The following is a 16,937-nucleotide window of genomic DNA, read 5'->3' as shown; positions in this document are numbered from 1 at the left end:
TGTCTGACAAATGCAAAGGTACCAAGAAGGTGAACAGACACAAATGTTCTTTCCCTTCTCCAGCTCGGAGATCCTCTGCAACAGTGAATCCGTGTAACACCTCTGTCCAACTGACCTCCATTTTGTCGGTGTGAATCGGTAACAGATTCTCCACCCTGGAGTCAGCTGACTGAGCTGCTATTGCGATCACAATGCCCAGTTGTTTTATGCCTCTCAGAAATGAAATTACACCCTCAAGACTGCTTTGTCCTCTTAAACTTCATTCCAGTATGTTTCCACCCTGCTTTTAAGGAAGGGACTCCAGCTCACAGGGGGGGTTATGAAGCCCATTTGGGACGTTTCCATTGCCAAACTATTTCATTAAACACCCTGCTACAAGCTGTTGCTCTCTCTCTCTCTCTCTCTCTCTCTCTCTCTCTCTCTCTCTCTCTCTCTCTCTCTCTCTCTCTCTCCCTCTTGCCCCCCCCCCCCCCCCCCCCCCCGCCCTAATTATACCTTTTTTCTTTGTAATATTGACATACCCCAGTCATCCAGTCTTGCCAGCGCAGATGTACTGTATATTACCGCTCAACACCCTCAACTGTGATTACTTTGCCTATCATTCCATTTGGCGCTGTCAGAGAACCTGCCCAAGTGACTCTCTCCTGGCAGATATTCTCAGTTAGCTTGCTCTCATTTCTCTCAACACTGGTGATTGCAAATGCTACAATACTGTTTTTACTATGAGGCAGCTTGAATATTCTCTAACCTCATCATAATTTTCCGCATCAATACCAGACAATTTTCACGTTCGGATGTAGCAGCACCTTTCTCTTGACGGCAAGTTCTTTCTCCATTGTAAGTATAATTGCATATGTATGGACAATGTTTCCCAAATGTTGGTGTGAAGCCACTGTAATTCTAATACCCAAGCCTGGTAAGGACAAATATCTTCACCCAGCTACTGCCCAATTTCCCTCACCAGCAGTGTCTGCAAGGTAATGGAATGCATGATCAGTGGTCAGCTGGTATGGTGGCTTGAGTCTTGGAATTTGCTAGCAAATGCACAATGTGGATTTCACAAGTACCACTCTACAGTTGATCATCTCATTACTCTGTCAGCCCACACTATGAACTATTTTCTGTGGAAATGCCAGACTGTAGCTGTGTTTTTTGATTTAGTGAAGACTCATGATACCTGCTGGAAGATGGGCATTGACCGTACAATGCATATGTGTGGCTTCTGATGCTGCTTGCCCCATTTTGTCCAGGAGTTTTTAAAAGACTGGGTTGTCAGAGTAGGTGTGGATTCAGCTATATCAAACACTTTTATTCAGGAGAATTGGGTGCCTCAGGGCTCTGTGCTGAGTGTAGCCCTATTTGCCGTAGCAATTGTCCCTATCAGGGACTGCCTTCTGCCAGGCATCTCAGGCTCTCTTTTCGTCAATGACTTTGCGATCTACTGCAGCTCTCATTGGATGTGTTTACTTGAGCGATGACTTACGTGATGTCTTGACCATCTTTACCCTTGGAGCATCGACAATGGCTTGTACTTTTCCACTGAAAAAACTGCCTGTCTGGACCTCTGGCAGCGTAAGGAGTTTCTTCCACTGCCCTTACATCTTGGTTCAGTTGCTCTTCCATTTGTCTAAAACCACAAGATTTAAGGGGCTCACGCTAGATAGGAAACTTTGAAGGGACTCCCACAGGTTTTATCTGGCAGCACACTGTACCCAATCTCAAAACATCCTACGTGTTGTAAACGGTGCTTCATGGGGAGCGGATTGGAAAATCCTTCTTCGCTTATACCAGTCCCATGTCTGATCAAAAAATGGACTATGGTTGTCTCATTTACTCATCTGCATGACAACCATTTTACCCCGTCTCAACATAATCGATCATTGAGGCATACATTTGGCCTTTGGAGCTTTCTACATTAGCCCAGTTATGAGTATGCAGACACTACTGAACTACTGCTGTCATACTGGCATGATGTTCTTGTCAACAGTTATGTGTGCCACCTGTCCTCCGTGCCCAACCATCCATCATGTTTGTCCTTTTTTGATGACTCCCTTGACCGCCAATAACAGGTAAGCGCAACTTCTTTGTTTCCTCCTGGAGTTTGCTTTCAAATACTGCTTCAGCAGCTTAACCTTAAGTTACCTCCCATGTTCCAGGTGGGTGAGAATCCTTCACTGTCTTTGCTTCATGCTGAGGTCCATGTTCATCTTGAACTTAGTTCATTTCCCAAGGACACAACTCTAGGTTCGACCTATTGTTAAGTTTCTTGAACTTTTCATACATCTTGGAGATGACACCTTTGTCTACATTGGTGGCTCTAAGACTGGCTGTGCTGTCAGGTGCACCTTTGTCATTGGTAACACACATTTTAGATATCGTCTTCTAGACCAATGCTCAATTTTTATTGCAGAACTTTATGCCCTCTTATCAAGTCACCCAGTACGTCTGACAACACAGGCTTCTCAATTGGGTATTATGTTCCAATTTACTTAGTGCCCTCCAGATCCTCTGTGTACTATACACATACCACCCCTTAGTGCAACGAATCCATGAATGCCTCCACTCGCTCATTGATGATGGAGCCAACAAGATGTTCATGTGGGTTCCTGGTCACATCGGAGTGTTGGGCAATGAAGCTACCAATGCTGCTGCCAAGGCTGCAGTTATGTGTTATGTTATGTGGTTTATTCATCTCATTACATACAATTTTCAAATCATTTGATTTGATGTACAGGAGACATGTCAAGGTTTACAAAAGAAACTTTTTTCACTTTTTTAAGAGAACTACAAAAGTTTACATTAGACTATCTTGGCCTTTTAGCTGTTCTGTCCCTTCAGATGATCTGTGTGTTGCCGCAATGTTGAAACATTTTGTCCCTCTGTCATGAGCACTGGTATTATCTATGTGGCAACTAACTCAGGGAAATTAAAAATCTCCCAATAGGTTGGACGACTTCCTCTCAACCCTCTCGTTATGAGGAGACACTTTTAGCTTGACTGCATATTGGGGACTGTCGCTTCAGTCACTATTATTTGCCAAGTGGAGACCCTGCACCACTCTGTGTTTACTGCAACAACCAATGGTAGTGCACAGTTTTCTGACCCAATGCCGATTTTATAACCGTGTATATTTTAATGTATGTTTGCCATTATCAGATATTTTAGCAGACGTAGCACAAGCTGTAGATTGTGTTTACTTTTATTTGTCATAGTAATACAGCAAAGGACATTTAATTTTCAACAATTTGAGCATCCCTCTCAAAGGGGAACGGATTGTTTTTAGTATCCCTCTACTCAATTCGATTAGGCTCTGAGTATTATTGATTTCAACTTCATCCGGTAATTGACATTTTTAAGCTATGACATGGGAGCTTATCATCTCAGCTGTTTTGCACCCTAAACAACAACAACAACTACTACTACTACTCCTCTGCTTCTGCCACAGCCTGGTGATGCCGTGCTTGTCAGCCCTGCCCTGCCATTCCTAGTCCCTGCATACTCCACCAGGTGGCACTGATTCTTTTCCCCCCACCTGTACCGTGCTATCCCTCACCCTTCCCTGCCCCCACCCCAGATTGTTGCTACCATTCAATGCATTTCTGTTACAGTCTGGCCAGAGGTAGCACTCGTGTGTGTAAGGTATGATTGCCTGTCTGAACGTGTGCACATTTCTCTTTTCTAAAGAAGGTTTTGGCCAAGAGCCTATAGATAACAATCTTATCATGATGCCAGTCTGCAACTCTACATGTCACTGTTGCAGTGAGTAGCAATCTACACTTTTTTATAATATTGTTGATATTCCAACCCAGACTTTCCATCATTTGATTTTGCTTAGTGTGCAATCAGATGTCTGTCAAGATGGCAATTAGATACTATAAAGTTAGCTCTTTCTTTCTTTCTTTTTTTTCCCAGCAATATGTCATCATGTACGGCATTGTCCACTGATGATTTAAGTTATTGGAAATTGTGTGATCGCATTCAAACATGCCATACGCAAAATCTTGTCTCGGATGACCTCAAATCGGGACATCCAGTGGGTAAATGACCATTTTATTTCACCATTACTCCCTGTGCTTGATAAAATCAAGATTCCTTGCACTTCTGTAGTCATATGTTCATTTAGTTTGACCACCAAATAATTGTATTTAATGTTGGTAGTGATGTGGACCAGAACAAATTGGCTTTCTAAGCAGTGGAATGGTAATACAGCATTGTTGTGCAGAAATCATGGCGAAATTGTTCCAGTGAGGCTGATTGCAATATTTGCCATAGCCACAGTGGTGTTTGTGATGTTCCGCGTAGTTGATATGATGTGTTTATCATGTATGAATTTTATCCAAGGAAACTGTTGCAAAAACTTAATCTGTTGCATTACTTGCTCTTGATCATGATAAGGTTTCCAGATTGTTGGGTTTGCAAAAGTACTTTGTTGTGGGAATTAAAATTGATGTTCACAACCAAAGAAGGAAAAGTGCTAAGTTTTTCATTGTGTTTAGCACTGATGTAATTACTGTCATCATGTAAACCAAAAATGCTGTCCTAGCTTTACTCTCAATTGCATGCATTTAACTTGCTAAAGATAATATTTATTTTCTCTCCTTTGTCTTGTCCAGTAGCTGATCTAGTCGTTACTGCTGTTAATTCGGCATTCGTTGCTTTTTGTCCATCAGGTAGCTCCGAAAAGTGCTACACTGAAAGATTTAAAAAAAATGTATCACGCTAGCATTACTGTCATAATTTGTTTTTATTTCCAGAGTGACAGCCATATCGAATAGTGCCTTCCTCAAAAATCTTAAGACGCTGTGGGCAGAATGTGGGTTTAATGCAGAGGATGTTGCAAAGCGTGGTGATGAGGTTAAGAAAGAAATTGAGGTAATAAAACAATTTTTTAACTGCTTTGCAGGCAGTTTATTTTATAAGCTTATCTATTTTTCCGTTACTTTATTATTTTTATTATTTTAATGTATTATTATTGTTATTAATGTTCAGGTTACAAACTTAGAGTGTACCACATCTACACTTCTACTCTGCTAGTAACTCTACAGCGGGTGGTGGAGACTACTTTGTGCACCACTGTTGCTTCCCCCTTTTCCTCTTTCAGTTGCAAATGGTTTGCGGGAAGAACGATTACTGGTAGGCCCCTGTGTGGGCTTGAATCTCTCTAATTTTATGTTTGTGAACTTTTCACGTGTTATTTGACAGTAGGCTACACTGTGATGAAGTGTGTCAAATGCCTTCTGGAAGCCAAGGGTACATTGCCTCAACCTGGGGGCCATTTTCTACTGCTTTCTGTGTCTTCAAGATGAACAGAGCATGCTGAGTTCCACTCAACCGCTGTTTTCTGAACCCTTGTTAATTCCTACAGAGGAGACAGCTCTCCAGAAATGTCATACTACCTGAGCATAAAACATGTTCCAAAATTCTACAGCAGACCCAGATGAGAGAGATATAGAACTATAGTTTGTTTTCATGTTTGTTTAATGACACTTCTCGAAAACAGGAATGACCTGTACTTTTTTCCAATCACTAGGAATGCTTTGCTCTTCCAGAGACCTACCGTATATTGCTGCTGGAAGAGGGGAAAGTTCTTTTGAGTACTCTGTAGAATCGTGTTGGTATCCTGTCACGTCCAGTGGCTTTTCCTCCATTGAGCAATTTCAGTCACTTTCCTATTCCGTAGATGGAGGACAATGGTTCAAATCCCTGTCCAGCTATCCTCATTTAGTTTTTCTGTGATTTCCCTAAATCTTATGTGGCAAATGCCGGGATCTTTCCATTGAATGGACATGGTCGATTACCTTCCCCCAGCCTTCCTTCACCAGAGCTTGTGCTTCATCTCCAATGGCATTGTTGTTGACAGGACATTAATCTTCCTTCCTTACTTCCTCCCATCACATGAACACTCATTTTGATATGTCGTTTTGTCATTCATGGGACAATTTAAAATGCGATTTTTCTCTGTGAAACAGTTTTGGAGAAAAAGTTTACTATTTTGTTCTTTTTCTCTCTTCCTTTCTTCAATGCCATCATGGTCACAGTGTGTCAGGATGGTTCACTTTGATCCGTTTACTGATTTAACAAGACCAAAACTTCTTAGGATTTTGTGTCAAGTCAAAAAATTTTACTTTCGAATTCTTTGAACACTTCATACACAGCTCTCCTTATGATATTTTTGGCTTAATTTAGTTTTTGTTTGTCTGTGAGGCTTTGACTGTTATAAAATTTACAGTGAAGCTCTCTTTACTTTTGTAGCAACTCCAATAGTGTGAGGGTTTGAGATGACAAAGTGCAACTTCTTGCAATTAGGTTCCAGTGCTGGTTTGGAGACAACCCTGCAAACTCTCAAAAAAACTCTTCTTGTGCTGTTTCCAAGCTACTGAAAGAAAGTCTATATACTGAATGATGACTTTCTTTATTGTACATGTATCAGTCTTTGAATATCACATTATTCCTTAAGAAAATCAAGATTTTCTCAAAAATCAATTGTGTACCAACTGAAATGTGTGGGGTTGTATCTTCCTTCTATCATTTGATTGATGAGAACCTCCTTGGCAAAGAATTTCTCCAGAAGGGTTCCATGGTGTGGCGCACGGCATTGCAAACTCTGAGGTAGCACTGTATATGATGCAAGAACATCATAAGGAGACCCCACGTCGCCACACGATGCTTCAGGAGTACCTCAAATATACAAACTCCAACCAAATGAAAACAGTGTCACGCTAATTATAAAATGCATTTTCATGCCTAGTTCAGAATATCCAAGGCCATTTGACGTAACAGAACTGGACAATCACATCAATTTTCTGTGTGATTTTAAGTTTTTAAGAGAATAAATGTTAATATATGTTGAAGCTTAGTGTACTATAGTAAAAAGAGTATCATTTCTTATTATAGAATGAAAAACAAAGCAGTAACTCACTTAATACAACAAATTTATAAACAATCACATATAAGATGGAACGGGACTCAGAAAAATGAGTAATGCCAACCTTCTGAGTGTTGCATGGAATTCCTGTGAAAACAAATTATTGATAGTGGCAATTTTTATCAGTGAGATCGTCAGGGATCGGATGTGCAAGTCACATAAATGCAATAGATCAAATGACTAATACGAGGTCTGTCTAGAAGTATCCGACTTCTGATTTTCCTGCGCAAAATAGAGACGATAGTGTGGCGCTACTGTACACAGTAAAGGAAGAGACCTTTATGCGCATGTGTGAATTTTGTCCCTGCCTTCCAGCAGGTCAGTTGCTGCCTGTTGGTTGCTGAGTGAAGTGTTACACAACGTGTTTGTTGGATTACCGATTCTCTCAAGATGACTGAAAGTGTTGAGCAAAGATACTGCATCAAATTTTGTCAAAAGCTTGGTGATTCTCAAAGCGAAACAATTCGTAAGATTCAGCAGGTGTTTGGAGAAGATGGGATGGTTGTAACACAAATTAAGGAGTAGTTCAACTGATTCAAAAAAAGGCCACACATCAACGGAGAGTGATCAGCGTTCTCGCAGGCCCCAAACGGCTCGGAGTGCTGCTGTTCTTGAGACGGTGCAAAATTTGGTGATGGCAGATCGTTGTCTGACCGTGCAGGAGATTGCCCAAGAGGTTGGAGTGAGTAAAAATTCTGCACATGCAATTTTGCATGATGATTTGAACATGCACCGAAGAACTGTGAAATTCTTGCCCAAGTTGTTGTCACCGGAACAAAAATACCTCCGTTTTGACGTTGCACAGGACCTTCTGAACACCACCAACACTGATCCTGGGGTTCTGAACACCATGATGACAGGAGAGTCATGAATGTACAGGTGTGACCCAGAAACAAAAATACAGTCGTCACAGTGGAAGCATCCTGAGTCTCCAAGGCCGAAGAAAGTGCGGCAAGTGCGAAGCAAAATCAAGATGTTGCTGACTGTCTGCTTTGATGGATGTCCGTGCAATTGTGCATCACGAAGACGCACCAGTAGGACAAACAGTGACAAAGGAGTATTATCAAGATGTTCTCCGGTGACTCCGTGATGCAGTTCAGCGCAAAAGACCAGACATGTGGACGGCGAAAAACTGGGAACATCATCATCACGACAATGCCCCCGCACATTCATTCCACTTCATCCAAAAATTCTTGGCCAAACATGAAATTACAGCCATTCGCCAACCTCCCTACTCTCCAGACATCGCTCCTTGCGACTTCTGGTTGTTTCAAAAATTGAAGACTCCACTGAAAGGGTCCCGTTTTGAGAGTAGAGAAGAGAGAATGTGGAACACGATGACAGAGCTGAGCACCATTCCAAAAGAAGACTTGTGTAGGTGTTTCCGGCAGTGGAAGGATTGGTGGACTAAGTGTGCACAAGCACAAGGAGGCTTACTTTGAAGAGTATTAGGGCCCCAACCCCGTCAGGTATTCGAAATATTTTTTCTGGCCAAAGGTTGGATACTTTTTAGACAGTAAAAATTTATATTTCTGTGACAGAAAGGGCAGGCAATATGACAGAAAGGGACAGGTGTGATTATCCTCTTCTCAGTTTGAATCAAAGTAAGGGTTTTTTTTCCAACAAGTGGCTTATTTAGTATCTTACATTGATTTTCTTTTTTTTTTTTTTTAAAAAAAAAAAAGGTCAACAGTATGGAGTAACAGGATACATTTCTTACATTTATGATACAGGAAATAAATATCTGTGACGATTGTCATGTCAGGGGTGGAAAGAACTTTCACAATGTCAGATCGTGGTATACAAGACATATCATTACGTTTAAAACTAAATTTTTAGTCTGTTGTATTTTTCCTCATGAACATAATTTCATACTCATCTCCATCAGTTGTCAAAATTTAGCTTATGAATTGTTTGATTCCTCTTTTGGTAGCAAAATTAACCACAACAAAATGATCATTCATTTGGCATTTTCCTTGTAGGAAGTGAAACTGAGTTTCAATACTGATTTGAGAATGTTTGGTGTAGGATACTGTGTATGGCAAACACCTTTAACTTTGTGCCCTGATTATCAGAAATTGCATGAATATGCTCCATGGCTTCATCAAAGCACCTCTTTTGTATTTGCACTTCATCTTTTGTACACAACACCACAATGGTGGACTTTGAAACTTCCTGAGCAAATTCATAACTCAACACAGCATGCCACACGTGATGTTTTAATTCTCCACCTATACCATCAACACTGCCTTTATCATTGCTTGTAGCCAGGAAATACCATATTAATAAGAAATGCAGTTCCTCTTGAATTAAGGTAATGTTGCATAATGTACACTGTTGCTTGAACTGTCTGGCTGCTCCATCTGAAAATACGTCAATAACTGTGACATTTGGAAACTTAATTTGTAGATGTTATAGAAAGGCATTAACAGCATATCTGCTGTGAGAGAGTTTGTCACTGATTCTAGCATAACTTTGGAGAACAGCAGGAGTCATGCAGCCCTCAGTTGTATGTGACTTGTTGTGAACCGCAGTGTGCAGACTGGATTTTATGTTGCTGCCGTACTGAATAGTTTTCAGTGAAATCTATTTAAAGCACAATGCTTTCTCCATCAACATTATTCTTTTTTTCTAAGAAGTAGCTATTTTGCATTTTTACTAAGATACAATGATAATAAAGTGAGGTATGTTGCTGATTAGCTCTTTGAAAACTGTATCAATCTTCTCTTCCACATTTTTCCAGTTGTACTATGTTAAATCATTTGTATTCTCTGAGAGTTCATTAAACTTGTGAGATACATCTTGTACATCAGGTAGTTCACACTTACTTCTCATGTTGTTGTTGTTGTGGTCTTCAGTCCTGAGACTGGTTTGATGCAGCTCTCCATGCTAATCTATCCTGTGCAAGCTTCATCTCCCAGTACTTACTACAACCTACGTCCTTCTGAATCCGCTTAGTGTATTCATCTCTTGGTCTCCCTCTACAATTTTTACCCTCCACGCTGCCCTCCAATGCTAAATTTGTGATTGCTTGATGCCTCAGAACATGTCCTACCAACCGGTCCCTACTTCTTGTCAAGTTGTGCCACAAACTCCTCTTCTCCCCAATTTTATTCACTACCTCCTTGTTAGTTATGTGATCTACCCATCTAATCTTCAACATTCTTCTGTAGCACCACATTTCGAAAGCTTCTATTCTCTTCTTGTCCAAACTATTTATCGTCCATCTTCACTTCCATACATGGCTGCACTCCATACAAATACTTTCAGAAACGACTTCCTGACACTTAAATCTATACTCGATGTTAACAAATTTCTCTTCTTCAGAAATGCTTTCCTTGCCATTGTCAGTCTACATTTTATATCCTCTCTACTTCGACCATCCTCAGTTATTTTGATTCCCAAATAGCAAAACTCCTTTACTACTTTAAGTGTGTCATTTCCTAATCTACTTCCCTCAGCATCACCCGACTTAATTAGACTACATTCCATTATCCTCGTTTTGCTTTTGTTGATGTTCATCTTATATCCTCCTTTCAAGACACTGTCCATTCCGTTCAACTGCTCTTCCAAGTCCTTTGCTGTCTCTGACAGAATTACAATGTCGGCGAACCTCAAAGTTTTTATTTTTCCTCCATGGATTTTAATACCTACTCCGAATTTTTCGTTTGTTTCCTTTACTGCTTGTTCAATATACAGATTAAATAACATCGGGGAGAGGCTACAACCCTGTCTCACTCCCTTCCCAACCACTGCTTCCCTTTCATGTCCCTCGACTCTTATAACTGCCATCTGGTTTCTGTACAAATTGTAAATAGCCTTTCGCTCCCTGTATTTTACCCCTGCCACCTTCAGAATTTGAGAGAGAGTATTCCAGTCAACATTGACAAAAGCTTTATCTAAGTCTACAAATGCTAGAAACATGGGTTTGCTTTTCCTTAATCTTTCTTCTAAGATAAGTCATAGGGTCAGTATTGCCTCACGTGTTCCAACATTTCTACGGAATCCAAACTGATCTTCCCCGAGGTCAGCTTCTACTAGTTTTTCCATTCGCCTGTAAAGAATTCGAGTTTGTATTTTGCAGCTGTGACTTATTAAACTGATAGTTTGGTAATTTTCACGTCTGTTAACACCTGCTTTCTTTGGGATTGCAATTACTATATTCTTGTTGAAGTCTGAGGGAATTTCGTCTGTCTCATACATCTTGCTCACCAGATGGTAGAGTTTTGTCGTGACTGGCTCTCCCAAGGCCATCAGTAGTTCTAATGGAATGTTGTCTACTCCCGGGGCCTTGTTTCGACTCAGGTCTTTCAGTGCTCTGTCAAACTCTTCACGCAGTATTGTATCTCCCATTTCATCTTCATCTATATCCTCTTCCATTTCCATAATATGGTCCTCAAGTACATCGCCCTTGTATAGATCCTCTATATACTCCTTTCACCTTTCTGCTTTCCCTTCTTTGTTTAGAACTGGGCTTCTACCTGAGCTCTTGATATTCATACAAGTGGTTCTCTTTTCTCCAAAGGTCTCTTTAATTTTCCTGTAGGCAGTATCTATCTTACCCCTAGTGAGACAAGCCTCTACATCCTTACATTTGTCCTCTAGCCATCCCTGCTTAGCCATTTTGCACTTCCTGTCGATCTCATTTTTGAGACGTTTGTATTCCTTTTAGCCTGCTTCATTTACTGCATTTTTATATTTTCTCCTTTCATCAATTAATTTCTTCTATCTCATCATACATTTCTTCAATTTCTTCATCATCTGCAGAGCTAGTTGGCATATAAACTTGTATTACTGTAGTAGTTGTGGGCTTCGTATCTATCTTGGCCACAATAATGCATTCACTATGTTGTTTGTAGTAACTTACCCACACTCCTATTTTTTTAATTCATTATTAAATCTACTCCTGCATTACCCCTATTTGCTTTTGTATTTATAACCCTGTATTCACCTGACCAAAAGTCTTGTTCCTCCTTCCACCGAACTTCACTAATTCCCACTATATCTAACTTTAACCTGTCCATTTCCTTTTTTAAATTTTCTAATCTACCTGCCCGATTAAGGTATCTGACATTCCACGCTTTGATTCGATCCGTAGAATGCCAGTTTTCTTTCTCCTGATAACGACGTCCTCTTGAGTAGTTCCCGCCCGGAGATCCGAATGGGAGACTATTTTACCTCCGGAATATTTTACCCAAGAGGACGCCATCATCATTTAACCATACAGTAAATCTGCATGCCCTCGGGAAAAATTACGGCTGTAGTTTCCCCTTGCTTTCAGCCGTTTGCAGTACCAGCACAGCAAGGCCGTTTTGGTTAGTGTTACAAGGCCAGATCAGTCAATCATCTAGACTGTTGCCCCTGCAACTACTGAAAAGGCTGCTGCCCCTCTTCAGGAACCACACGTTTGTCTGGCCTCTCAACAGATACCCCTCCGTTGTGGTTGCACCTATGGTACGGCCATCTGTATCGCTGAGGCACGCAAGCCTCCCCACCAACGGCAAGGTCCATGGTTCATAGGGGGTTACTTGCCATACATTTTTCATTCTCATCACTACAAACAAAAAGTGATATCAAATCAGAGAATTTTGTTGAAAATTCTCTTCTGTAACCTGACAGAGCTCATTGAAGCGATTGGATATTTTCATGGTAACGGCTCAGACAGTTAAGCTGTGTCATCTCACTAAGAGGAAAAACAAATTTTGGTCTAAGTGAAAAAATTTTTGGCATTCCAAGTTTGATGTCTGGGTGTTCATTTTTGAAAATTTGACAGGGTTTTGCAGTAGTTGTGTATGTATCTGTTGACATTTGGTTTTCATGTTATCTTGTCTCACAATTATGGCATCTTTTCTGCCTGATGTTTGTCTTTAAACATCGCCTCTTTGGGGGAAAATTGTTGAACTTCATTTTCCATCCCAGAAATTTGATTACTATTTTGGCGTCTTTGTTTCTTTGGCGATAATGTTACTTCACAGGTGTTAACTAGTTCCTTCATCAAGGCAGAAGCCTTTGAAGTACTTCTTGTGAGTGACCTGAAGATTCTTCTAACAGCTTTCCTTTGCTTTTAGTTGTTGTAAATCCTGGTTTGTTGGACTTATTTTCTACTAATTTTGTCTGAAAAGTTTTCCTCCCACTTTGCTGCAAGTTTTTTGAATCTCCCTATGCTTGACAATTTTTCTTAATCATTTTCTTTAAATTCGTCTTCACTTTCTATTAATCTTCACCATTCACTCTGTCTCTCTGCAGCTGTTATGACCATTGTAATTTTACTGTTTCAGATACTGAAAGTAAAAGTTCTACTTCAAATTTAAGAGTTTAATTATTAATATAATCAATTGTTTATACGTCCCTGCAAACACTTAATATCCAATTCATAAGTTTCTACAAAATATTTAAATAATGTGATGCAACAGAAAAATGTTCAGGTTATATTTTTCTAATAATAAACACTATATTATTAAATACAATTTGTAGTGTTTATTGTCCACTTTGTATACATAGAAGTAACAGAAGGTATTATTAATTTAATAAATAATAGGAAGTAATAAACTAATAAATACAGGATTTTATGATGGAACGGGACAGGTAAATCTCTTCTACTTAAAATAATCATAAATGTATTTGTGTGTTTTATATTATCAAATAAACATTTAACATTGATTAAGAACCCTTCAAGGTTTATTTAGAAATAAATACCAATACCAATAAAAAAGGCTCAAACTTACCCTATAAATGAACGTCTAAAGCACAAGAAAATAGGTCTCCTTCAGGCAGTGTCAGCCATCTTGTTTTTCTGATCATGTGACGATGTAATTACAGTATTGCCAACCAAATTTCATACATTTGGCTGCTTCTGCCCTCCAAAGTGAGTATATTGCTCTGGGGATCACCCTGTCTGGAGTAGGAATTTCCTTGAATAGCGGAAGATACACTCGACTAAGAAGTTGAAACACACCCCATATGGAGACTTGAAGAAGAAATATAAGGCCATGCAATCTCCCACATTCACTTTTGCTTCAGCTGTTAAAAAGCCAATTTCAGCAGCCAATGCTTCTATACAAATGGAGGTTGCTAGTGTCAATACTGGTACCTGCATTTGTCAGTACGCTGTCAAGCTGTAGTTGTTTCATAGCTCATAGACCTTCTGCAAACTTCAGATTAAACAACAGTTGCCACCACTGCGGACTTTACAGTGCCTCCAAACACAGAGCCCGGTAAAAAATCTGGCACGGTCTCCACTGCTGCTGTTGATAGTTCCTCCAAAGCCTTCCCAGTCTAAAAAAGCAAATGGGAAGCTTCCACCACAGGCAAAAACAGGTAGTAAATCATCAGATACTGTCGATGTCATTCGAATTGATGGTTCTGCTGCTTCTGTTTAAGAGCCAATGGACTACAAAGTCTGAACTGGGCAACCATCTTGCCACAAGCCTGGAACTCTTGCTGTTGTGGGCTCCCCACTTCAGCAGAATGATAAGGTGAAGTACAGACCCCATGGTAGATGGTTCCCATACTACAGTGGAACACGAATGGGTTCAGGAATCATGTGGAAGAACTGAAACTCATAGCGCAGGCACAGCCCTTGTGTTTGTGTTTAGTGGAACAGAAACCACTGGAATGGTTGATCAGCGAGGCTAACTGGGTGCTGTACAACAAACTGATTGTGTGTGAACGCAAAAACAGCACCCAGGAATGGCTGGACAACATCACTCGAGAGATGCATCACGCCACTGACCTAGCAATCTCAAAGTCGTCAGGTCATCTTAAGAGGCGACCTGTACTTTGGGGGACAAATGAGTGCCATTCAGCAATTCAGGGCAGGCATGCGGCTCTTCGACAGTTCAAGTGCTGGCCAACAGCAGACAACCTCTGAGCCTGTCGAGTCGTTAGGGCCAAGGCTCGTTGCGTCATTAAGGAGAGCAAGAAACTGTCATGGCAAGCATTCCTGAAGCTGTCCAGAGGATTTCTGTTTAAACATAGTCATTTACCAATAGCAACAGTGCTGAAACAGGGGTATCTCCAACCAACACCCGGAGACATCACTCAGACACTGGCTGAGCATTTTGCAAAAACTCCTGCCAGTGCAAGGCAAGACATGATATTTCATCTCTACCATGTCGAGAGGGGCAAGCTGGACTTCAGATCTTCTGAGTCTTACAACTCCTCTTTCTCCATGTGGGAACTGGAATCGGAACTGTCTGATACTCGTGACACTGCACCCGTCACAACTAACTCAGCTGCATGCTACAACATTTGCCAGGTGCGTCGAAGGAAATCCTCCTCACATTTTTTATATATGGCAGACAGGCAACTTCCTCAACTCACAGAGGGAGGCAATTTTGATAGTTCTCCTCAAAGTAGTAAAGGACCATGTGTGTCCCAGTAGCTACAGGAATATAGCCTTAAGGAGCTGTGTAGGAAAGACCCTGGAGCAAATGGTCAGCTGTCATCTGGTCTGGTTGTTAGAGGATAGGCAATTCCTTAGCCGCTCTCAGTGTGGATTCTGGCGATTTTGGTCCACTGTTGACAACCTGACGCTTCTAGAGGCGGCTTTTCAGCAGGATTTCCTACGTAAACATTACTGTATTGACATATTCTTTGATATCAGTAAGATGTATGACACTACTTGGAGACACAGTATTCTTGCACAACTGCGTTAAAGGGGCTTTTGTGGCCACTTCCTCATCTTCATTTGGTCTTTCCTATCTCAGCAGTTTTTTAGCACCTGAGTTGGTGACACTTTATTGCAACAATGAGCCATCAGTTGCAATATACATTGCTTGTAAAATTGCAAAAATAATACATACACAAATAAAACGAGAAAGTAGGACCAACATAAAAGGAAAGGACAGTAGTATTATACATCAGATGAATAATAAGCTTCAAGAAAATAATGCAATTAGTGTAAAACGAGATAAAGGAAATACATTGATGATTATGTGAGAGGAAGATTAGAACAGAAAAGTACTAGAATTTTTCGACCAAAATAATATCAAAATTATCGACGTAGATCCAACAAACAAATTTAATGCACAACTAAAGAAAGCTCTAAAAATATGTAACTTCATATTCACCGAAAAATATATAAAAGACTCCATTATAATGAATCCAACAACACCATCATTGTGTGTCCAGCCCAAGATACATAAAGAACAAATCCTGATTCGTCCATGGTCAGTAGCCCAGCTCATGCTGTCAGTAAAAAACTCAACATACTCCTTAAGCAATATTACATAAATGAGAAAGAATACACTACAAAAAGCCATTATGATATTATTAATAAAATCAAACATATAAAAATACCAGAAAATGGATTACTCTTATCACTCGATATATCTAACATGTACACAAACATTCCATTAACAGAAACTATAAAATTCATAAAAAAAACTTTCTCAAATATAACAATCATTCAAGGATAAATTTGTGAAATAATAGAATTTCCTACAAAAACAAACCACAGAAAAATAAAGTTCTTGAATGGCCATATCTAGGTATTATTTCCGACAAAATTACACGATGTTTCAAGGATATAAAATTATACATATCTTACAGAACCACTAACAGTCTAAACCGATTGTTGAGGCACATACCACATAAATTAGAACCGTTTTTGCAATCAGGAATCTACAAAATTAATTGTGAGTAGTGCCCAAAATTTTGTATCGAACAAACAGGAAGAAAAGTTAGTACACGATTTAAAGAACACACGACAATAAGTGACAATAACCCATCCACATTTGCTGTCCACTTAAGATACCAACCACAAAATACCTAATATAGATGGATCACTTCAAATGTTCAATAAGTTACAGAAAGGAAAAGTCATGGATGTAATGGAAGAAATTGAAAACCACGTACATCTATAAGATCAGTCAGAGTTTTAAATGAGCAAAAAAGACCTCTGAAATGGGAAATTCCTAGACAGTTTTCTACCAGTTCTATGGCGAAGCGTTACAGAAGCAAAGAATGTGAAATTATTGCTACACTCATTAATAAATATGACTGTAATGCA

General features: G+C 39.9%; 1 protein-coding gene across 3 annotated transcripts in view; it reads left to right on the top strand.

Moving 5' to 3' along the window:
- The window catches only part of LOC126457345 (protein regulator of cytokinesis 1-like), a 269,204-nt gene that overhangs the window by 41,778 nt on the left and 210,489 nt on the right, over positions 1-16,937 (top strand). For all 3 annotated transcript variants that reach the window (XM_050093567.1, XM_050093565.1, XM_050093566.1), the window contains exon 2: positions 4,755-4,872. In XM_050093567.1, coding sequence (XP_049949524.1) covers positions 4,755-4,872 — 118 coding nt within the window. The remainder of the gene's footprint in view (positions 1-4,754; positions 4,873-16,937) is intronic.

The sequence above is a fragment of the Schistocerca serialis genome, chromosome 2 (assembly GCF_023864345.2).
Source record: "Schistocerca serialis cubense isolate TAMUIC-IGC-003099 chromosome 2, iqSchSeri2.2, whole genome shotgun sequence".
NCBI classification, from domain to species: Eukaryota; Metazoa; Arthropoda; class Insecta; order Orthoptera; family Acrididae; genus Schistocerca; species Schistocerca serialis.
The sequence above is the reverse complement of the archived record's forward strand: the minus strand, read 5'-3'. Positions and strand labels throughout refer to the sequence as shown.